The sequence below is a fragment of the Sander lucioperca genome, chromosome 1 (genome assembly GCF_008315115.2).
Source record: "Sander lucioperca isolate FBNREF2018 chromosome 1, SLUC_FBN_1.2, whole genome shotgun sequence".
Classification (NCBI taxonomy): domain Eukaryota; kingdom Metazoa; phylum Chordata; class Actinopteri; order Perciformes; family Percidae; genus Sander; species Sander lucioperca.
Genome location: NC_050173.1, coordinates 27,653,327 through 27,677,233, shown reverse-complemented (window position 1 = coordinate 27,677,233; position 23,907 = coordinate 27,653,327). Strand labels below are relative to the sequence as shown.

Genomic DNA, 23,907 nt, shown 5'->3' with positions numbered 1-23,907 from the left:
GTGTGACCGGACGATCAATTTGCACGTCAGGACCGCTACGGGCCTCCACCAGAGTTTCCTCTGGCTTCGACCTCGCACGCGCTCACGCTCCACCTCCCCGACGGTGCGGGCGAGACGGGCCGGTGGTGCGCCCGACCCCGAGGGGCCGGGATCCCACCTCAGCCGGCGCGCGCTGGCCGTCACTTTCATTGCGCCACGGGTCGACCCTCTGACTCGCGTGCACGTTAAACTCCTTGGTCCGTATTTGAAGACGGGTCGGGTGGGTTGCCGACTTCGCCTTTTTACGTGAGCCGATCCCCGCCCTGGCGACGCGGTTGGGGCACACTGAGGACAGTCCGCTAAGGTTGACCGCTGCACCGGGAGCAGCCCCCCCCCCCGCGGGGAGAGAAGGCGCAGCGAGGGCTATTGAGGTAAAAGTCGCATCAAATCCGCCTTGGTTGTTCACACTGCGGCCGCATTGAAAAAAATCAGATCTGGGTCTGATTCAGGACCACATATGGAAGTGGCCTGAATCTGATTTGAAAAAATCAGATCTGGGCTAGATTTCAGTGTTCACACTACTTCTGAAGAAGTCTGACCTGGTCACTTGACCCCGAATTTGGGCCACTTTTGCCTGCAGTCTGAACGTAGCCTAAGATGCAGCTTTTCTACAGATGACCAGATATTGTCTAATTTAAAACACAAGTCATTTTAAACTGTTTATTCTGTAAGCAAGTCAGATTAGGAGAACATGCTTGCATTTAATACATTTAAGTTTAAGTGAAAACAAAAAGGGTTTGTAAAGTCTTTTGTTTTTGTGACACCCAGCACCATAAGTAATGCCCATACTGGTGCTTGTGTTTAGTGACAGTTTTACACATTCCACAGAAGCAAGTGGAATGTTTAAAACTGAACTTAAACTCAGTGGCAACTACACTTACTTGTATTTATAGCAAATGCATTTATGGAAAATACATGAGTAGTCAAAACTGTTGTCTGCATACTTGAACTTGAACTTTAGAGGCAAAAATTAAATACACATACATACACTTTGTTACTGTAAAAAGCAATGACTCCCTGAAGCAATTCTAAATACAGTGTGAGGATATGTTCTAGCCACGGGACTAGACATAATGGTTGTGTACAGTTTATATGAGATCACGACTTGAGCAGCTTATGAAACAGTAACCATTTCATATGCACATCCTGTATGATTTATTAGAAACTAGTTAACGTGCTCATATTATTGTCATTTTCAGTTTCATAATTGTATTTAGAGGTTATATCAGAATAGGTTTACATGGTTCACCCTGTGTGTTGAGCTCTCTGTTTTAGCTACCGGGTGAGGCATTTCACTTTTGTTCAATCTTTGTTGGGAGTTGCACATGCGCAGTAGCTAGGTAAGGACTACTAGCCAGTCAGAAGCAGAGTATGAGGGCGTGCCACGCTAGCAGCATAATATGAGCACTTTAAATTAATCTAATCATAATCTGGATTTTGTATTAATCATTTTCTCTGTGTTACAATATCTCTTAGTTGGTGCCACAAAATGTGCAATTGTGTCAACAGGTTGCAAAAACTGGACTGAAATCATCACTGTCAGCAGATAAATTCATAATTCTGATCTGATCCTTCAGTGCTGCTGATTATGCTTGCCCATTGGAGGCACAATTCATATTAACACCACTTATATGGAGAGTTGTGAACTGTCCAAAGGGTTGGCCGCCTGTGTTCATTATCTCAGTGGATTATATATATATATATATATATATATATATATATATATATATATATGAAAAACCTGTGATTGACTACTGTTTTAATTTACAAAAGATAAGAATGTTGCTGTCATCAAGTCTTTGTCCTGAGTCCTCACAAGGAGGCTATTAAACAGTAGACAGGGATGTAATTAGACCCCAGACTGATAAGACAAAGTCCTTCAGTCCTTTGACATGTCTGCACTATCACACAATCCACAAACACAGGTAGTCAGTGATAATGGCAATAGAAAATTGTTTTAGAGAAAAAAAGTTATGCAAATACAACAATTACAGACAGCCAAGCTAAGCCGGGGTTTGATCTTTGAAGCTGATTAGATGCCAGCTCTTACCAAAAAGCCTTTCGACTTGCACTTCTCATTTCCAAAACCAATTCCCCACAATGTGCTTTCCCCCACTTGATTGTGTGTACAATGTGATTGGCTTCATATTTAAAGACATTACATTGTGATTTATTACATAATGGCATTGGTGGATTGTTTATCAGGGCCAAAATTAAAAAGGTGTTCTGCAAGGAGTTTCTTACACTGATTGCCCAGAGCCCTTCAGTGAAAATCTACATCCAATGATTACATGTCTGTCAATCTCGAGCCCTCTGTGGCCCGTATTCTCTTTTAAGATTAATATGAGAGAATGGAAGCAAATTAGCTGCTAAATTAGAGCGCAGTTGTTTCCATTCAGAGGGGCCCTCTGACTCTTTATCCATCTCTCTAACTCTCTCTCTCTCACTATCTCTAATCTAACCAATTATAACCCCAGTGATTCACAGAACCCTTGGGATACAATACCATGGCCACTGGCTTCTTCATCCTCAGATACGAATACAAACAACTAATACAAAACAGATCCATATTTTGTAAAGTGTATAATAATTGTGTATTTTGATTTAAATAACAGCCATTTTATACTGAATTCATATGGGACAATATCAGACTTTATGTTTTGCATTGCAATTATGGAGCCTATACATGTTTTTTATGCATCATGTATAGTATGTTCGTAACATACAAGTGTCTGAGTCTGAAGTAGCAAACACAAGTATACAGTATAGGCACTATATTGTATGAGTACAATATGCAAGTAGTCATGATTATGTGAGACAAAATACACACACACATCTATCTATAGAGACATATAGAAATATAATTTTCCTATGTTAAGTATTGATTTCTAATATTTCTATTATCAAGCATGTCTAGCATTACTTTCCCAATTTAAGATCAATCTATCTATCTATTTAAATATTGTGTTTCTCGCCAGCTTGTAAAGGTCTCTTTGATGCTTTCTGGCTGATGTTCCTTTAGCAGAGCCCATCTGGAGCTCTGTGTATAGAAGAAAACTGGGCTAATATGAAAACTAACCCAACCAATTTGAATTTATAGTCTTCTGGACTCAATTGGGAGGCCAGCATAGCAGGTAATTAACTCTGAATGCTATGTGATTAAATCTATGCCCCAATCTCATCTCTGATAGAGGAATTTAATCACAAAGTGTTTACTTATGAAAACTGCATTAAACAAGCAGGAATTGTGTGTAGTTAAAAGTTAAAACTGCTATAGAGTTTAATATAGCTTGCAAATGTTATATTATTTATCTTAATGGAATAAAGTTATTTGAAGCATTTTCTGTTTTTGTGGATTAGTAATTTCAAGAGACAAAGCATTCCATCAAGTATCGTATCAATTCTTTGTACATTTTGTAAAAGTGTATTTCAGTTTGAGATTATTTTTTTCTTGCAAATGAAATTAGAGGCCTTGTATGTCTGTTTAAATATATTCAAATATAATTTATATTTACAGAAGATTCAAAACAAGGCTTTAAACCGTAATGCATAATATGGAGTGGGGTGCACATGCAGAAGAGCAACAGATCGGACAAAAGATCAGTTCAACAATCAGTTTGAGAGTTTTTCTCCAACAAAGGATTTTAAGCACCACAATCCCATTCATTGAATATTTAACCTGGATTTGCAGGTGATTAAATGTGTGATTATGTCAAGGGCTGCACATGCAAAGAGGACACCCACCTTGGCTTCAGATTCCCCGATGAGTCTCTGAGCCTCTTTGAGCTTGTCTTTTTCAATAGTTAACTGTGCAGATACAACACACACACACCCACAAACACACGCACACACACACACACCATGGGAACACACAACAGACACAGAGGGCAACAGAAAGGTACACATGGGGGTGGGTTAGATAGACAGAGAAGAAGAACACTAGTACACTAGAACAGAAGTACAGTACAGTACTCACACGAAACAGAAAAGCCAGAAAAAGAGGCAAGCAGGGGAAAAAGGATGCCCCTTACACATTTAATGACAAATACAGTATTATATTCCCATTTTGACTGAATAAGCTATTTGATGTGCAAAAGGCACAGTGTACTTTTACACCTAAAACAAGATGTAATCTACCTTCAAAAGAACATCAGTGTGGAGCACTGACTGCAGCATGAAAGGAACAAGGCACAGCATCACTGACAGTTGGTGCACCTTCAAAACCCTTCTTTCATTTCCCCTTTTTTTTTTGGCATCACAAAATACATTTCAACTTAACACACGTAGATGTGTGATGGGCATTGATTTCACTCTGCAGTCTTCGTTTTAGAAATGTACTCATTTTGCTTTGATATTTCACTCTGTGCGACCTTGCTAAAGTAAAGAGGATGGGAACGTATTCCACAGCAACAGAAATGTAATCTTTTTATGGAGTCCTACAGAACAACTCTTACTATGGACCGTAGAGAACTAAATATTTAATGTCTGTAATGGAAAAGGAGATGGGAACTTTTAGTAGGGGGACTTAAAAAAGAACTTTCATTTTGAAAGAATTTTTGAAAATGGTGGTAAAGTGCAATATTTAAAGCAAAGAGTTTTGTTTTATGTTTTATCCCAGGGTTTACCGCAGCACTTTGCAGTTAAGGCGGCCGCCTTAGCAACACCAGCCTGCCGCCTTAACTACGTCGTCAATTTTTTTTTAATTTATTTATCTCTCTGTGCCAAATTTCAGTTCCAAATGTGTCTGAGCACGTAAGTGCAAGCTTATCTGTCCTCTCTGCATATTGACAGAGAGTGGAGCTCTGACACAGACACACACGCGCGTGCAGAGGTGCGGGCAAACTATGTTGGCTCTGCAGTTTTGTTGAAGTCACAGAGTCACGGCAATGCCGATAAAGTGGTGGCGAGGCGAAAGTGGTCGCGGTGACACTTCCTCTGAGACAAGCAGACACAACAGTGGTTTCTATGCCCTGATGACTGACTGACGGGCTGAGGTTGTAAGGCAAGGCAACTTTATTTCTACAGCACCTTTCAGCAACAAGGCAATTCAATTACATTCCTTTGCACTTAAGTTAGTTCTTCATTAGTTGAGATTAGGGCTGGATGATTAATCGAAAAATAATCGTAACCGAAATTCAGAGCCTATAACCGACGTAATTTTACCAAGTCGGTTATTTCGGTCTTTTAATCCTATTAATATTTCCGCCGCCACCCACTGTGTGTTAATGTACTTTCCCCTTAAAACATATCACAGCCGCCGCGTGTGTAGTCACGTGACTCCGCCCCGTCCAGTCTGCGACCATAGGTGCTTTCCGATCGGATAGTACTTTTTAGAGGAAAAGTACACTTCTAAGCAGTTCTAAGAACTACTCTCCCCCAAAATCTTTTTTCCCGTTTGCATTCCCACTGGCCAAGTGGCCATAGGGACTGGTAGGAGGGGTAAGGGAGCGACGCAAGCACGGCAACGGTTTTTATAGCATCGTCACTAGACCTTAGCGTCACATACAACAACAACAAATGATGCTAATACTTGTGCACTTTTCCTATATTAAATGCACGTCCATTCTCGTAGTAATTCACGTAATGTTTTGCTCAACACAGACAGGGCTTTATTATACTCGGAACAGACCCCGCCTCTGCCTGCAGCGCTGTGGACGTGTGTGTGTGTGTGTGTGTGTGTGTGTGTGTGTGTGTGTGTGTGTGTGTGGAGTTTAACTCCGAAAAGACAGTTAACCACAGGTTCCCGTTAATCTTATGATGGACATTTATTATTTATTTTCTACATTTTTAGGAAACTTTTTTTTTTTTACATTAAAACTTAAATTACTTTTTTATAAGACGTTTTTATTTCATTGTAAAATCTACTGTTGTAGATTTCAGTTCAGTTGTTTGAAATATTTAATAAATAAGCATTAATTGCTATCTGTGTGTTGTTTCCTTATTTTAGAATCACAAAGATAGGATTATGCACTCTTTCATTAGAAAAAATAACCGTGAACATATTTACAGTATAAGAAAAGATTTTTTTTTTTAAATAATCGTTCAATAATCGTAATCGAGGTACCGTATTTTCTGGACTATAAGTCGCTCCGGAGTATAAGTCGCATCAGTCAAAAAATGCGTCATGAAGAGGAAAAAAACATATATGAGTCGCACTGGACTATAAGTCGCATTTATTTAGAAATTTATTTCACAAAATCCAAGACCAAGAACAGGAAAGGCAAGTTATTCAACTACACAACAGCACACAGAACAAGGGGCTGAATACGGTAGGTGTCCGGTATGTTAACGTAACACATTAACAGTTATTCAACTACACAGTAGCACACAGAACAACTACCAGGGCGTGGAGACGTAACTGCAGCGTTGACGAGCCTCTCCCAGCAGGACGCTGTTCAAGCACCCATCTGTGGACTCGTTCCTCCAGCTCTGGCCATCTTGCTTTCAGCCCGCGATTAGCCGATTAGCTTTCTTTGTTTCCTTCATTGCAGTAAGAGTCACCTTTTCGCCAGTCCCTCGCAAGTTTCTCTCTCACTCCAAACTTTCTATGTGCTGCTCGATTACCGTTTTCGGCTGCGTATTTTACTACCTGCAGTTTGTAATCTGCAGAATAAGATTTTCTTTTCTTTCTCAGTTGTCTTTAGGAGCAGCATATAGTTGTCACAAGCCTAGAGCGCCTCTCGCGGCTGTAGATGGTAATGTTTTCAGTATGAAATAACATTTAAAAACATGTTAAATTATATATATTTTGATATATAAGTCGCACCTGACTATAAGTCGCAGGACCAGCCAAAGTATGAAAAAAAGTGCGACTTATAGTCCGGAAAATACGGTAACTTGTTCGATTAATCGTGATTATGATTTTAGCCAAAATCGTCCAGCCCTAGTTGAGATATCTCAGTTTTAAAGAACAAGCCTACAAGATTTTCAGCAGGTATAGAACAGTATGTCTTGCTTTCTGAGAAGTCCAGCGCTTTTAACTCCCGTCTGTAGAACTGTTAATGTAAGGATGCACGTATAACATATTTGAATGACAGTGAATTTGACAGTACATTTTTGGCTTAACAACTGAATTGGCTCTATCCCCTAACAGCAAATCACACATTATAATAGTTACTACATTGGGAGTTTTGCTGTCATTATCAGTTGAGTCAAATTCTGTAATCAGCCAGGGCGTAAGGCAGCCTGGCAGGAAAAGAGAGAGAAAGTGGTCCACTACACCTCCAGCTCCTCTTGGGGCCAAGCTGGGTCAGCTACAAGACCGCCAGGTTGTTAAAACCTATTAATGGGATGGCGCAGAGTGCTCCAATGTACCACTGCAGTGCTACATTATTCATCACAACCTGAGCCAATCCAATGAATTCCTTCCCTTTTTTGCCTTGAATGGTTGCAAGTAAAGGTTTGGGGAAGGGTGGATGATTTCTTGTTGTTGTGATTCCTGTGTCCTCTGTTGATGTTTATAGGCAGAACCTCCACTCAACTCAATTGGGGGATAATCAAACAGACAAATCAAACAGGCTGCTTGTTACTATGCCAACGTTCCCAGACAAAGACTCTCATTAAATGGGTTGGTTCACAAACAAGGTGAAGAGAGGCGACTCAGGCATGCATGTGTTTTAATGTCTGACAAGAATTCTGCCTCTCGGAGATGAAAGGTTAGTGTTAGCTCCCACTTTATTCATATTCAGCAAAACGACAGTAAAAGCACAGGAGCTTTGATGGACAAACGTGTGTCCTCACGCCGATTTAAAGGTTCTGTGCTCTCACAGTTAATGGCCTTCTACAACATTGTGTCAAACGGCAATTAGGTTGCAAAACACAATGTTTCCGCCTAATCTGCCTGAAGTAGCAGAATCACAATCGTCTGAGAGGATGACAGTTATTTGGTTTATTTCTTGAGGTAGCAATTGAATGGTCTATGCGAACACCTGCCTAAACTAAAAAAAAAAAACAGGAGATAACTCTAAATTGTTATTACAGAACTAGAATTAGATTTGTTTCTTTCTTTTTTAAGTTTAGTCCTTAAAGCCCCAAAACTCTAATTAAAATACATTTATATGTGAGACCAGTTAAAATCAAATGGACTTTCCAGATTAAATAGATTGACATTCAAAGTAGGTAAGTAAGTTTATGTTCTGTCAAAATGAATAGGGGATATTCTAAAGTCATCCTGGCCACATTCATACAAGTTTGTGCCAAACTAATTACATGTTTCCCTGCTGAGGTTAATGTCTGTTGATGTACAGCTCTCCAGCAGTAGCAGCTCTTTGAAGGAGCATTCAGACAAACAGGGGAAGAGAGGGCTTGAATCCCTGAGGGTTCTCTGATCTACACTACCTGTTAATGCACCTCAGTCAGTCAGTCTTCAAAAGACAGAGGCCTGCCAGGGGAGGGTGAGGGGAAGGTGTGTTATAGGGAAGAAAACACAACATTAAAAGCCCCAGCAAGGGACAGAGGGCAAGCAAAGGTAACACAGCCTGATGCATTCATTTCTGACAGAAGGTGGAAGACGGAGAGAGTAAGGGAGAAAAAGGGGCAAGCAGACGGAGCAGGTGGAGAGGAGCTTTAGATTCTGATGGTCTCGTTAAAATAGGCGGGCATTAATCAGGAACGGAGTGAGTGATGAAGCAGTTTGGGTAACAATGCAGGTAACAAGAGGTGACACAGCATTCACGCATATAACAACAAATACAATAACAAATTAAGTTCTAAGGAGGATGTGAGTTTGGCCAGGACAACGGCCAAAGCGTGTACTACATAACAGCATGTGTTGGGGACCTAAGAATGATTGCTAGAAGACTGAAGTAACAGTATGTTACAAGTGAGAAAACTCCCAGTGATGCTTGGACCACATATTCAGGTGCAGTTTATCAGAGAGGGAGTGCCAACCTAAGCAACCAGAGATGAATGTTTAAAAGAAAAAACTATCTCTGATATAAATGTAGCTATACCATCTTTCAATGCCGGCTTATATTAAATTGCCTAAGCAGGAAGGCAAACTGCCCTTTTGTCCCAAGGAAGTACTAAAGTATTTGAAATTGGGTTAAGGGGGAAATAGCAGTCATTTTCTGTATTCAAAATGGACGGTTTTGCCTGGGAAGAAATGATGTAGAGACTTAGAAAAGAAATGCAATCCATCTCTGTGATGATAGAATTACATAGGAAAAGCTTCAATAGAGCAATTCGCCCATATAAAGAGCTACAACTTAAGAAGGAGATTGACCCTTTATTAAATCAAATGTTCTTGCATGGACGATAACTCCCACTTACAGCAGCAGCACATCTGTAAGTGAGGTGGAAAGGTATCCTTCTGACCAAATCAGCCCTTTTTCTAGTGGAGGCATTACTTCTTATTGCTATGCATTGCATTTTTTGTTATTCTGTATGAGATTGTATTGAATGTTTTTTACTTAAAAAACTGATTAAAATGGCTTCTGGACATTAGAGTTTTCACTTTCTTCTATTTCATTTTTTTTTTGGGAAAACAAAGAATATAAAAGATCTCGGGGGGGAATGTAACACTGTTTTGAGAAGTGGAATTTCTCTCTATGGATTTACCTGGGACTCCAGGGCCTTGATCTTCCCCTCCAACTCTTTGATTCTCTCTTCCTTCTTTTGAGACTCGGCCTGGGCCTCCTGCCGTGCACTGAACTCCTCATCAAACTGCAAGAAAAGAGACACAAGTATCTCTATGTGCACATAACAAACACGTGTACACTGATGTAATCACACATGCACGCACGCACGCATGCACACACGCACGCACACACGCACGCACACACAGGTTGGTGAGCGGCACATTGTCTCCAGAGAATAGCCACAGGGCACATCAACAGACACCAAAACACGCCGTCTTACACTCTCTGGCCGATTTCTATTCATAGCTCTCATGGCCCTAGAGCCCTGTTGTCCTTTGTCTTTGTTTCCTGGCCTGGCTTTCATGTATCTTGATGGATCTAACCTTTGCAGAAACCGAGCCATGTCGTTACAATGATTTCACTGGCCCAGCAGGGTGCGCGGTGGGCTGGTGGGACAGGACTCTTAAGAAAAAAAACATCCAGGACCCCCTTGGTGTCGCCAGGTAGTGGTAGTGAGGCTCATTAAGATACATTTAAATATGCAAAATATGCTGCATGTTAAATTGCCAGTTATATTATTTCTCTCAAATAAATAGCAATACAATTAATCAGTCAAGCAAATAATCAATCAATTTACATTAAAAGGAAATGTGAGATAAAAAAAAAAAGAAACCCTTAAAGGAATATTAAGAGTCGGCACATAACTTAACTCTGCCCTGGCACTGTGCACAAATAAGTATACATCAGAACATCGGCATTGATTCTTGTAATGCTGATACGGATCATGTAGCATCACACCCAGGTATTGATCAGGGCATGGAAAATAAATAGCTTGTCTGGGAGCTCTGAGGAAGGAAAAAACTTTCCTGATAGGAGCCGGCCAACCAAAGGGGGCTGTTGGGAGTGATTAATGCCTTACCTTTTTGGAGTACTCCGCAGCCTTCTGCTCACTCTCTTCAACTTTGGCTTTATCCACACACTGATCTGCAAGACAACAGAGACACAGTCACGAGATACTTCAAAGGTGTGATGTGCCGCATTAGCTTCTCGAGTGAGATTTTCAATTAGACCTGGGTCTTGTTTTCCAAAGTACTATATTATATCTCATTTGTTTGAAAATCTTTTTTTAAAAGGTCTGTGAGATGTTTACAACTTAAGAGATGGTCTTAAAAATTGCTATAGATCACGGGTGCATTTTACAACACCTAAATTGCAATTTGTGTTTTGAGAAGAAAAAAAAACAGCCCTTTTCTGTGGTGGACATAATGATTGTGATAAAATGCAAAACTCATTTAATGATAAAATAAATGAAAAAAGTAAATGTCTGCTCTGTGAAAAAGAAGTATACAATGAGAAGCTTAGGAAACTGATGCAATGGCTGTGTTGCGAAGAAAGGACAAGAAGGGAAAAGATGTTTTATTGATATGCTAACTGTTTTCCCTCCTCTTCTCTTCATTTATACTGACAAAAGGTGTCCTTAAATAGTTGGAATCATCACCTTAAAACTATGAGCTTTGTATGTGTTGCTAAAGGGTGTGTCTTGAACAAGTCAGTCAGAGCTTAAAGTACGGAACTAAATCAGTGTTTTCCAAAAGTTTAGTGTGTCAGTTTCAAATCCCAATTTTATAATGACCCTGTTGATGAATCATCTTAATGATAGTGTATGTGCAAGTTTTAAGTGTAAATTATTGTTAGATCACACATCACGCAACACATTTTAATAGGAAACAGCACCTTAATGTGAATGTGAAAAAAGCAAACAACCGAAAAGATGAATAAAAAAGGGTGGGAAGGCACCTTTTTATAATCCATGGGACTGTGGCATCTGTAACAAAACACATCCTTGAAAGTATTTTGTCAACTGATTAAATCTCAGTAAAGTGAGTGACAAAACTTATTCAATGCTGTGTCAGTCCTCTGTGGATAGCTTTAGAAACTTTTAATGACCCTTTGTTGGCAAGTCACAGAACTGTTAGTGACACAACAGAGCGACACAAAGTGGTGTTATTTATTTCTTTTCACCGTTTGAAAGAGAATCTCCATTAGTGCATTAATGCAGTGCAAATAGATGTTTGCTCTGCATATAGTCACTGAGGAAAACATTAAAGATAATTCTGAACTAGCTGATCTAATTTTCACCAGATAGAATGTATTATTTATCAATAATTAGATGACCCCATCTTATATGTCAAGCCACTGTGTTTGTCAGAAGAATCTCAGGGGGACCTGGGAGAATAATGGGAATGACTGCTAGGTATGGAAACATTTTTAGCAACATCAGTGTTATGCCTCCTGCAGCACATAGTGTAAAAAGAAAAAAAAGATCTTTCAGGATCTGAACTAAGTCTTAAAGACTTTCATTACACATTTTAAACTTTTGCCAAGAAATATGTTAAATTAATGAGTGAAGAAATGTGAAGCAATTCATAAAGTACCAATCAGATGAGTGAAGTCCACGTCCAATCTTTTACTGTAGCCAAAGTCAGGGTCCATCCCACTGCGATGCAGGACCACCTGAGACACGCATTCTTCTATCACCTTGTAATACTGAGGCCTGAGGGGTCATGAAACATAAAGCAGAACAATTAGACAAGCCACAGAAAAATATGAGTGACACAAACTCTACAAGGCTAATTAACCACAAATTATTCCCTTATCCAAGCTAGAGGTCACAAAATGCCATGTCAAAAAGGGTGCTGCTGGAGAAAATAGGCACCCTATTAAATTTGATCACTTGCTTCACCCCGATCATGAAATTAGCAGATTAATGGACACACAGAACCCAGGTCTGTGTTAGTCTGTCCATTTCAAGGTGACAGACGGTAGCCAAGGCTATGCTTGCCCTCTTGCCTAATTTGCAATCATCTTTGCCAATTAGAGCAACCATAAAAACTGAAATGTAAATCTAATCAGTGTAATGTGTGTAATTGAAAGCACAATGACCGGGAAAACATGTCAGCCAGTTAGGAGTGTGACTGAGTGCTTGGTGTTGTCGAGCAGGGTGAGTGAATCAGCCTAAGAGTCCTATTCCGCCACACAGGTTGGTATGTGACCTTTTCTCAGTAACATTATCAACTTTAATTGCAAGTGACATTTAACAAATACAATGGCAGCTTAAGCTGAGCTCCAAACTGAGAAATAATTATTTTCTAAGCATGACATTGACCAGAAGTTGATGGTTAAAATCACAGAAGAAAAAGCGTGCGAAAAAGCTCCATTTATTATAAATTGGAAGTTCAGATTTGAACTGAGGTTCTAGATCTAGAAAATTAAACCTTAATGATGGTCATGAATAATGCCCTTATACAATTTTAAAAGAACAATTCCCTAAACCTGGAACCACAGCAATCACAAGTGCAAACTCCATCCGCAAGTGCAGCGGTATAAAATCTGGAATCGGGGTGAAGCGGGATGAATAAATTACTAATAGGAGGATACAGTATCAGCAGCTGGAGAAAGGACAGTCTTCTGATTCAATGATCACATAAACTCCTTCCATCTCCTTTTTAAATAAACTGTTTTCTAGTGGTCACAAATTAGAGGCTATGTCCAGGGCTTAATTTGAGCCGGAACACGCCGGAACATGTTCCGGCACCTCCGACGTTGGATCCGGCACCTCCTGTGTCACCATGAAACATTTGTCTAAATGAAAAAAATAAATTACTGTTTGTGTAGTGTTCAATGTTGTTATCTGTCTTGTTAGTCTTTATTCCCCATTGAAGTTCCACAAAAATCTTATGTTTGTATTTTCGATGCCTTTTGAGGTGAATTTTCTGGGTAAGACGGAGTGGGGAGAGGGACGGAGGGAGGGGAGGCACTTCAACAGCGCGGCGCTGCACTTCAAGTGAAAACAAGCGCTTGTGCTGGTTGAGATTGCTGTTATAGCCTCATTTCACTCAGGGAAAAAATGTCAAAAAGACAACAAAGTTTGCTTAATTTTTTCAAATATGCTGGCCAGTCGGATCCCAAACAAGGAAAAACCATTTCTGCCGATCAAGAATGTGGAGACCACGGTGGGTTTTTTGGTTAATTTAAAAGTACTCTAAGCGATGTCACGTGCTTTTTTTTACGCATGTCACGCGTTTTAACATGTTTTGTCACATACAGCAAACATCTCCTCACTATCCGCGAGCTGCCGGTCCCCTAAACACACTGTAAAAAAAACGCGGTCTCTGTAGACAGCCTAGGGTCCACACACACCAACAAAAACAAAGTGGTCCAACCTGGACCATGCAAACATACACAAACCGTGTTCCAGTGTTCAGCCAATAACGGATAAGAAGGATTTTTTTAATTTTTTTTATTTTTATTTATTTTTTTTATTTTTTTTGGGGTTAGTGCACAGAAGGGAGGGGACGGGATGAGGAGGAGGGAGGAGCGAGCTAGTCTTCGTTTTGTTTGAAAATACTTTGAACGTCAACAAGAAGTAACGTCACCCAACATCGCTTAGAGCACCTTTAATAGTCCGATGGATAATTGCTGCTTGTGAAAACGATTGTTGCAGTGTATTTATTTTATTTTTTTTACATTTCACACCAATGTAGGGTTTTTTTTGTCAGAGAAGCTACGTAGGCAGCGTAATTTTTTTTTTGTTCTGTTACCTCCAACCCACGTTTTGAGTCGCCGGATCCACCCCCCTCTCTGCGCTCCGGGACCTCCCACTTTACAAATCCCAAAGCACAACTATACAGTACAACACTCCAAATATCCTTCCAGTGGGAGCTGCTGATGCAGATGTTTTGTTTCATTTTTAGAAAACCGTGGTATCTTTGTAAACTCCTGTTTTGGCATATACTGTATTACAACATCAGGAAGATGACAAAGTTAACACAAGTTCGACAAATCCCTCTATGCTGTAGTTGAATGCCCTTTTAGCTTCTTGAGATTGCCCAATAGATTTCTATGATAATAACTGAAATGCAGGGATTTAGATTTTATGATAACTTTGATGCTGATTAAGAACTCAAGGTCTGATCAAAGCCTGCCCATCTGATGGTTCTGCATGAAGGGCAGGAGCACTAATGTTAGAAAAATGTAATAATTGATTTGACCGGCAGAGCTGAGAGCAAAGTGTCAGATGTTATTTTGTGTACCTAAAAACACCACATATATCCAAGTATGTGTCGAAAGGAAAAGGAATGTGATAAACAGAAACTTCTAATCAAAATTAAATGGATTCAAGTTTTATTCCAAGACTTTGACTCTATACTGTTGCCTGTAAATTCAAAGGCTATGTTCTGTTGGTACCTTGTGGGTGGACAGGCCATATCACGTTATAAACAGAAATATGAAAGAACACAAAATTCTGAGCCAAAGCAAATAAGAATAATTCAGTATTTAGGTGCACTGTTTTGAAAGCATGAAATGCCATACATTAAGCTTGAGCTGGTGGATTCGCCCACTCATGATTGGAACACGCTAGTGAAAGCTCACACATCGGCCTGCATGGCTTAAGCACTGTGGCACTCGGCTTACAACTGTCACCAACGTACACCACATTATTATCTCAATAAGCCGCCCTATTTTCCCTTCGTCCTCCATCCTCTGCCACCACCAAACAGATAGAGGCTGGGTGGAGATAACTGGAGACGGAGAGAGTGACCCAGAACTGTCAGGCCCCTCCACAGTGGGCAGGGCTGGGCTCCAGAAGCTAGCATATGTCCCCTGCATCATTCCCCACCTCTTCTTTTACTTTGGCACCTTCATTTCTTTCAATGATAGCTTGCAGTTCAGCACAGCCCCAGCCACTTGATCCAGCTCTGCTCCACATAACCAGTATAATCCCCATATCACTAGGCTCCAAAAGAGCAGATCTGCTCTATATTTACTGGGTGGGTTTGATGTGCTCCCATTCATTAGGCTTGCAGTGAGAGATTAATTATCAAAAATAAACCAAGCCCCGGAGGGGAGAGCAACAACTAATGTTGTGTTAAGAGGAATGACAGTAGACAGAGCACTTTGCCCGCTGTAGACATTATTATTATTAGAAGAATACGTATTATACTGTATTATTCAATTAATTATCATTTAATGTAGATCATTATTTGACACATGCATCAAGGTACCAAGTGTGCTATTGATTCCAATAAAACAATGTTAAAAACAACGTAATCCTTTACTTTAGATATAATATTATAAGCACTGATGCATTCCTTTGATCACAAAGCCAAAGTCTGTCACACTTTAATACAACATACTTAACCTAAGACAGCACCTTTAAACGAGTTCAACTAGAGTCATGCATTGCTATAACACATTCTCTATTTGCCTATTTTCGTTTTTGTTCCAAGCTGACGGAATATTATACGTATACTATACAACTACCCAATTCTGACCACAACATAAAAATATGTTAACTTTAAAGCTGAAGGCTGAAAAAAAGATAGATAGTATCTATTGGAAATATCTGCATGTACTGTAGTACTGCATCTTTCATCATCCTAATTCACACACCAATGATATATGGGGACTAAAAAGCCTCAGTCAGAATGAATTCCTGGCGTTAATGTCTGTGTGTGCACATGTGTTTGTCCTTGCATTTGTGATGGAGGCAGGAGGGACATTTCTTTTTTCAAAAACTATCTTTAAAATGATTTTTTTTTTTATGAGCGCTGGCCCTGATCCTTTCTTATTGCTGGCTCACAGACGGGTAGCTGGACACTGGAGCCGCAGTGAACGTGGCTGTAACAGCTGGTTAATGTGAAATCTATTTCTCACTTCCTACGAATAAATGTGGAATACATTATTCATAACTTCAAGGGAAAAGCAACTTGTCTATGGTAAATTCATCTTCGTCCTTGCATCCTCCGTTCGTCTTCTTTTTTTTTTTTTTTTTTAAGTCTTATATCTGCAAAAAGGTCTGACAAAGCAGTGAATGAATCAGTGTCACTCAATTTAAGCCAGTTTCTCTGATGTTGCTCACTGGGGTAGTGCAACACATGAAACCTACCAACTGTCCTTTAGACATTGTTCCCGCCAGGATGATAAAGGAGGTTTTTAATAATACCATTGGGTCGAGTCTACTTACTTTTTAAAATAATTTTCTTAGTTTAGGTTCAGTCCCAGCTGCCTTTAAACATGCTGTGGTCATAGAGCAGCCTCATCTTGACCCCACAGTGTTGTCCAATTTTAGACCAGTCTCTCATCTGCCTTTTCTTTCAAAGGTTTTGGAAAAAGTTGTTTTTATACAGTTACAAGACTTTTTACAACAGAACTCTGTGTTTGAAAAATTTCAATCTGGTTTCAGATCATGTCACAGCACTGAGTCTGCACTGTTGAGAGTACCTAATGATATTGCTTTGTCCGTAGATGCTGGGAATCCTGCTGTATTAGTGATGTTGGACCTCACAGCGGCTTTTGATACAGTGGTCCTTCTCTCTTGCCTTGAGCATTGTGTAGGCATCCGAGGCTCATCACGTAAAGTTCTCATATTATACTCATTTTTAGGTTCATAATTGTATTTAGAGGTTGTACCAGAATAGGTTGACATGGTTTCATTTTCAAAAAACACCATGTTTTTGTTGTACTGCACATTGCTGCAGCTCCTCTTTTCACCCTGTGTGTTGAGCTCTCTGTTTTAGCTACAGAGTGAGGCATCGCACTAATGTTCCATCTTTGTTGGGAGTCGCACACACGCACTACAGGTAAGGACTACCAGCCAGTCAGAAGCAGAGTATGAGGGCGTGCCACACTAGCAGCTAGGCGAGCATTATAACGTGTGTTACAAAGTGACGCACGTTTGTCATGGAAGTAAAGGCTGGACTACAATAGAGCTGTTTGGAGCAGTTGGTGAACAGTGTTTTCTCTGGAAAATGTTAAGTCTCTTTGGGGTGGACTTTGGGCTTTTTCACTTTGTAAACCTATAACATGCACAAAATAAATGGTTTAGCTCCTATTTGGCAAATAGGAGCTTCTCTGTCATGATTGGTGACCTTTCCTCGTCACCTGCTCCTCTCTCTTGCGGGGTACCTCAGCGTTCAATTCTTGGCCCCATCCTGTTTTCCTTATATATGTTGCCTTTAGGGGCTATTATAGGCATTTCATTGTTATGCAGATGATTTGCAAATGTATTTGCCTATGAAACCTAATGACAATGTTGCACTAAACTCCCTACATAGTTGTATTAATGATATTAAGTTGTGGCTTTCACATAACTTTCTTAATTTTAATGAAGATAAAACTGAGTGTATTATCTTCAGTACTTCATGCATGTCAAACAGTCCAGAGTTTGGGAGCTCTGGCTTCATACACTAAGCCAACTGTCAAAAATTTGGGGGTGACGTTCGTTTGCGGCATGAAATTTGACAAGCAGATCAGCAATGTTGTTAGAATGAGCTTTTTCCAGCTTCGTCTCCTGGCTAAAGTTAAGCCCTTCCTTAACAGGCACGATCTAGAGAAGGCAATTCATGCCTTTATTAGTTCAAGGCTGGATTATTGTAATGCTCTTTAAGTTGGTCTAAATCAAACCACCATCTCGCGCCTTCAACTTGTGGAAAATGCTGCTGCTCGCTTTTTAACAAATACATCTAGACGTGCACACATCACTCCCGTTCTCTATGCCCTACATTGGCTCCCAGTGCATTTTAGAATACATTTTAAGATTTTATTGTTTGTTTTCAAGGCCTTAAATGGCCTGGCCCCAGAGTATTTGTGTGAGATATTAACCCTGCGTAAGCACAAGTCATTGCGGTCTTCAAATCAACTGGTTTTAGAAGTCCCAAGGTCAAGGTATAAACGGGGTGATCAGGCTTTCGCAGTTGCTGCCCCAAGACTCTGGAACAAGTTACCCACTGATATTCGCACCACTATTACAGATGTAGCTCTTTTTAGATCTAAACTCAAAATTTATTTATTTAGAATGGCTTTTAGTACATACATTTGATTAGATTTGATAGATTGATTGATTGATTGATTGATTGAATTTAGAGGAATGATGGCCTTCCTGCTCAGTGAATGGCATATTTGCTATTTAAAGGCAGTTGAAAGTTAACCCAAGGGTTTAGTTCATAATTCCAAAACAGAGAATATTATTCCTACTCTAATTATTTGCCATATACATTGTTTTATATATGCTTGCATGGTGGGTTTTAAGCATTCTGTTTTGCATATTTTTTTTAACCATATTTTATGTATTTTATTATTTGCATGTATCTGTTTTAAATTTAAGTCGGTGTGTTCTATGTTTCATCAAACTGCAAGACCACTTTTTCCGCTCAGATAATGGACTTAAAATTTGAATTAAATTAATAAATAAGGGATCCAAGCTAATAGATGTTGCTTTCACGTACAACAGTTCTAGGTAAATGACAAAAGTATATAAAGGTAGTTCAAGTTTCAAACATCAATAGGTCTTTTACTTTTGGGAGGATAATTGTAAACAACAAATTTAAATCTGGCTTTTACTTTTATGTTTTCAAAGCCAAACAAACAGACCCACAGAGACAACAACTATTTCCTGTATGAGGCGTTTCATATCTACTGTGAAAAACAAAAAAACAAAAACAAAGCGAAGACTATCCACGCACACTGACATCCAGTAGAGCCTCGTGAGGTCATCAGTCAATGAGTAATAAAGAAGAAAAAAAAATCTTACCTGATGTAATAGTCATTTCTGATGAGCAAAAGGTGCTGAAGGACTGACAGGAAGTAGGTCTCTGAGCCAGTGTCTTTCACCATATTGGACAGGAGATGGTACACTTCATTCATATCAGTACAGGAGCAAGGTTAAGGAAAACAACTTCATTCAGGTTTGAGGTTTAAGTGAATTCATTCAACTTGTTGGGGGGAAAGAAAAACAATTTGAGTTCATTTTTCAGGTGCATTCAACTCATTGTAAACATTTACATTTTTTTGTTCTTTTGTTTGTAACTACTTATTTATTTCCCCTCCTCACCTCAGGTTTTCTGACAGGCATTGTTGTGCAAAAGCATATGGAGATGCGATTACTCTTATCCATTCACTCTTTGGGGAGTGTATAAATATTTACTTTCAGGAAAGTGTAGGGGAAGGCTCTTGTGTGTGTGTGTGTGTGTGTGTGTGTGTGTGTGTTCTTATCCTACAGCTCAGAACAGTACCTAAACCTTTCAGAATAGAGGAAGTAATTACATGGAAAACTCACTGGTTTGAATTGAATGTTTGAGGCAGGAATGATGAGGAGCCAATCATTCGCAGGACAAAAATATGGTTCAGTTCTCAGATTGAAACTGACATGCACTCAGGAGCCAAAATTCATGTTATTAAATTGCATAAGGTATTACTTAGGTGTCCTATGTTTGCTTTCCTCAGGAGGAAGTAGTGATGGCTTTGACATGTAACTATCTTTTTATTCTTCCATGTTCAAACATCATATACTGCATATATGTATTGCTTATTTGCTGAGTATTTGTTTAAAAGAAAAGTTTAATAAATTATATTAGTGATTATTCAAAAACAAAATGTTTGATATTGAAATTAGCAAATCCCTATATGACCTAAAGTATATAAGATAAGCACGTACATTTGAACAAATTTAAAACATTCAATCTCTACAGTATGTTAATGGTTGATTAGTAGTACAAGTTTAATTTAGAAATGATTAATTTGTGTTCCTAAAACTTCTATTAGTGTTCTAAAAGTGCAGCTCCAAGAAGCAAAGTACCCAGGAAAATGAATGATTTGGAGCCTATTTAATTTGTTTGCTTGAGAATGGAGGATTCCCCCGTGGAGACTCATCTTGTTTGAAAAAGTGGAATAAGCCTGTGCACACATGCAGAAAAAAAGAAAACTTAAGAGACAGTACCTTGTTAAGCGTGCAGTGAGGAAAACCTGATTGCCATTATAACATGAAGTGCAGATTTTAACAATGTGTGCTAACTTATTTACATAGTTCCACACAAAGCAATGAAATTACACTTTAAACGTGGCAGCATGCAGTTTGTTGTGATTTCACTCCCCCTTCTGCTTTGATACAGACAATATCAAATATTCAAATATAAAGTCAAATTAAGACCAAACAGACCACCAAAGCAACAGTTATATTTCTACTTCTACTAACATGTTATAATACTGTAGTTGACAGATATACAATTGCTATCGATCAGACAAACATGACCGATTAGAGGGGTCCTCTACGTTTTCAAAGGTGAATCTGAAGATTTTGTCAATGCTTTATTTCTTTCCTAATAATGATTCATCAAAAGCTAATGAAGGATGACTCTGTAAGAGAGCATCAATAATTCAGATAATTTATTTCCTCAAAAAAAAAAACAGCACTTAACTGCATTCTCAATTTCCCATGAGATCATCCATACAAAACAATCTGCAGCCACTGCAATGGAGGTGATCAATTCTTTTAAATACTGTTTGACACTCTTCCTATTAATTTCAACAATGTCTGTAATTAAACTCCTATTCCGTATCAATTTTTTTGAGAGAGAGGGATGGGAATACAGGCTCCTCTGCAGTATCATTTCCCTCCCTTGTATTAGCTGAGTATGAAGCCTGGGAGAATTACCAATCCTGTGAGATTCAATTATAGCCTCACCACAGCAGCATTTCAGAGGACATGAGAAGAAGCTCAGACTGGGAAAGTATCCAGCTAGCTTCATCTATCACTAAGCTGCAGACATAAACCTAATGTAGAATGTCAATCCATTCGATGAAACCCCATCTACTCTCTCTTTCGCGCTCTCTGTCGCTCTCTTTACACTCCCTCTCCAAATAATGAATAAACATGAGTGGCAGTCAAGTGTGACATAGGCCAGTCAGTGGTGGGGTCAATCAATCACCATTCCGCAGTTTATTAATATTTATTAGTGGCCTGGCGTCACCTCCTCGGCACCTGGACCGGACCGGACAGGAGGAGACGAGCCTCTCCAGGTTAATATTCATGAAACTGCTGGGAGAAACAAGACACATATACAATGCTCAGGAAGTAGAAGTAGTAGTAGAAGTACTACCAGCGAGATATCATGCATATACGTGTGTGTGTGTGTGTGTGTGTGTGTGTGTGTGTGTGTGTGTGTGTGTGTGTGTGTGTGCAAAAAAAGGGACAAAGGGTAGCCTAGGCATTCGAATAATGCTCAGAGCCCGCAGATCAATACCACATTGTCCTTGGAAACAAACATTGGGCCTTCTCATTTGTGAACCTGCTCAAGCACATCATTAATCCAGGTGCACTTTTTGTTTTTCTCTCCATCTTCTCGCCACACACACACACACACACATACATGACTTTGTCCCCTCACCTACATGTGTCAACAGAAACTGTCACTCATGGCAGCACTTTGTGTCAGTACTAGAACTCTGGGATTTGGTGGAAGAATAAGGTTGTGGGAATGAACATCTGCATAACAATGTCAGCGTCTGGTTTGTCTGCTCACAATGTCAGCCATTCATACATAGCCTGAGAGAAGATTTGTGAATTATTAAAAGGGTCTTCTCTGGGATGCTTGAAGAAGTTTCCAACTCTGGACTAAATTACTGCCCACGTTATCAACTTCTACTCTTCACGCTTGGAGTTAAATGGACGTTGGCAGAGAACTGGGGAAGAAAATTAACATTTCTAAAATGGAACAGAAAGACAATGAGTGCAAATGCCTGAACAGGAGAAACATTGTGCATATAATAAAATACGACTCCACATGAACATGATTAATTGTCTACTGTGAATAGTAAATGGTAAAAACAGGAAAGCATATGTCTGTTTGATATATTCCTCTTGAGTCTTACTACAGTCCTACTTGACCCAGTACCAACAGACAAAGGACAAAAAGTAAGGAGGAGAGAAAGAAAAGAGGTGGGAGGTTCAGATGACAGGGTTATTTACCTTGTATACCTGGCCAGTGATGGAGCTGAATATTGTGCTCTGGCTCCTCAAATCCTTCTCTAATGAGCCAAGCCATGAGAGGCTTTAGCCTGTAAAGCTTGACCAAACCCACAATATACACTAATCTCTCGCTGCAAGTTCTGCAGACCTATTCATCTGTATATTCACACAGAGGGAGGACCAAAAGGATATTCCATCTCAGCGCGGATGTCATCCAGGCGATGGGAGAGTTCGATAGAGTCCTCCTCCTTGTTCTCATTGAACACCTTCAGCTGGATGTCTAGCTCCTCTGTCTCTTTTAGCTCCTAGAATGAGTTAGACATACATCACATAGCTGAAAATATGCAGTTATACAAAAGGTCATCTTGCAATGTAGATTATGATAAACACTGGTAGTACCTGCAATAACTTAGATATAGCTTTTAACAATGTATTACTCCAGTATTTGTATTGGTGAATATTGTTGAAACTGTTATGTGTCACTGTTAATCAGGCCTTACTGTAAAACATTGTAATACTAGAATATTAGTTTTCCTGTTCCAGCTGTACGGAGAACTGTGAAATGAGATACCCTGAACACTAGGTATTCCAGACAGTACCTATTCCTGCACACCTGTTCAAGCCACGAGGGGCTACGGCAGTGCTCTTTACCACTTCTCTATGAATCACCGGCAATGGAGTTTACAGACGGAGACAGGGCCAAATGTAACCCAATTTCTGCAGGTATCAATCACCTTGCACTGTTTTTTTGGTGCACCATCTGTCTTGAGCAACACTGGTTCGGAGGGAGGTGCACAATGCCACAAAACAAAGGGGCAAATACATGTGTCAAGGACTATAAGAACAAAACAAATTGTGCTCCTTTTTCAGTGGAGTTCACTTTTTCTTTGCCAGCAGCTACGCTGGCTCCTGAGCATAACTCATAATTAGATGAACGAGTCACTTTGAATGTCGGCATTAAAAGCGGTGAACGTGGCATTCATAAATGGCTGTACACTGAGACTCTCTCATATCAGGGGGCAGAATTGAAGATAATTAAAGTAATGACAGTAATAATCAACAGGAGCAGCTGGGATGACTTATTAACAACTGGCTCTGTGACACGTTCACCCCACTCGCTACAAATGAGAGCTTGAGTGATGAGTTGGAGCTCGTTTGCCTTCGCCTCATGTGAAGATGTGTAGGCCTGTGGATAATGATGCCAGGACGACCTGTGTGATGAGGTGCTGGCACTGCATCACGCTTGTCACAAGCTACTAGTTATACCACGATTACCACTGTTAATTAATAATAATAGAACCTGTTCTTATTCATGTCATTTGTGTAAAGTGACACCAGGATTATTTGTTTTGAAAGCCTGATTGTTTAATCTGAGCACAATTACATAAATATCACATGCATTTTCATGCTGTCGCATTACTGAAAATGCTGTTTGGTCATGTTTTAACTATAGTCTAAGAAATTCTGTTGTTTTCAAGGTTGGAC

The 23,907-nt window shown here is 39.6% G+C and overlaps 1 protein-coding gene and 1 long non-coding RNA gene across 8 annotated transcripts in view; one reads left to right on the top strand and one right to left on the bottom strand.

The window, feature by feature from the left end:
- The window catches only part of diaph2 (diaphanous-related formin 2), a 426,632-nt gene that overhangs the window by 269,053 nt on the left and 133,672 nt on the right, over positions 1-23,907 (bottom strand). For 6 of the 7 annotated variants that reach the window (XM_031302826.2, XM_031302828.2, XM_031302833.2 and 3 more), the window contains 6 exons: positions 22,615-22,727; positions 19,210-19,326; positions 12,053-12,171; positions 10,537-10,601; positions 9,598-9,702; positions 3,784-3,846 (listed from right to left, as the gene is read on the bottom strand). In XM_031302826.2, coding sequence (XP_031158686.1) covers positions 3,784-3,846; positions 9,598-9,702; positions 10,537-10,601; positions 12,053-12,171; positions 19,210-19,326; positions 22,615-22,727 — 582 coding nt within the window. The remainder of the gene's footprint in view (positions 1-3,783; positions 3,847-9,597; positions 9,703-10,536; positions 10,602-12,052; positions 12,172-19,209; positions 19,327-22,614; positions 22,728-23,907) is intronic. The other variant, XM_031302832.2, reaches the window with a different exon arrangement.
- LOC116052279 lies at positions 79-3,632 on the top strand. The gene is made up of 4 exons (XR_004105556.2): positions 79-199; positions 774-778; positions 2,750-2,752; positions 3,621-3,632. It is a non-coding gene; the product is annotated as an uncharacterized LOC116052279 (long non-coding RNA).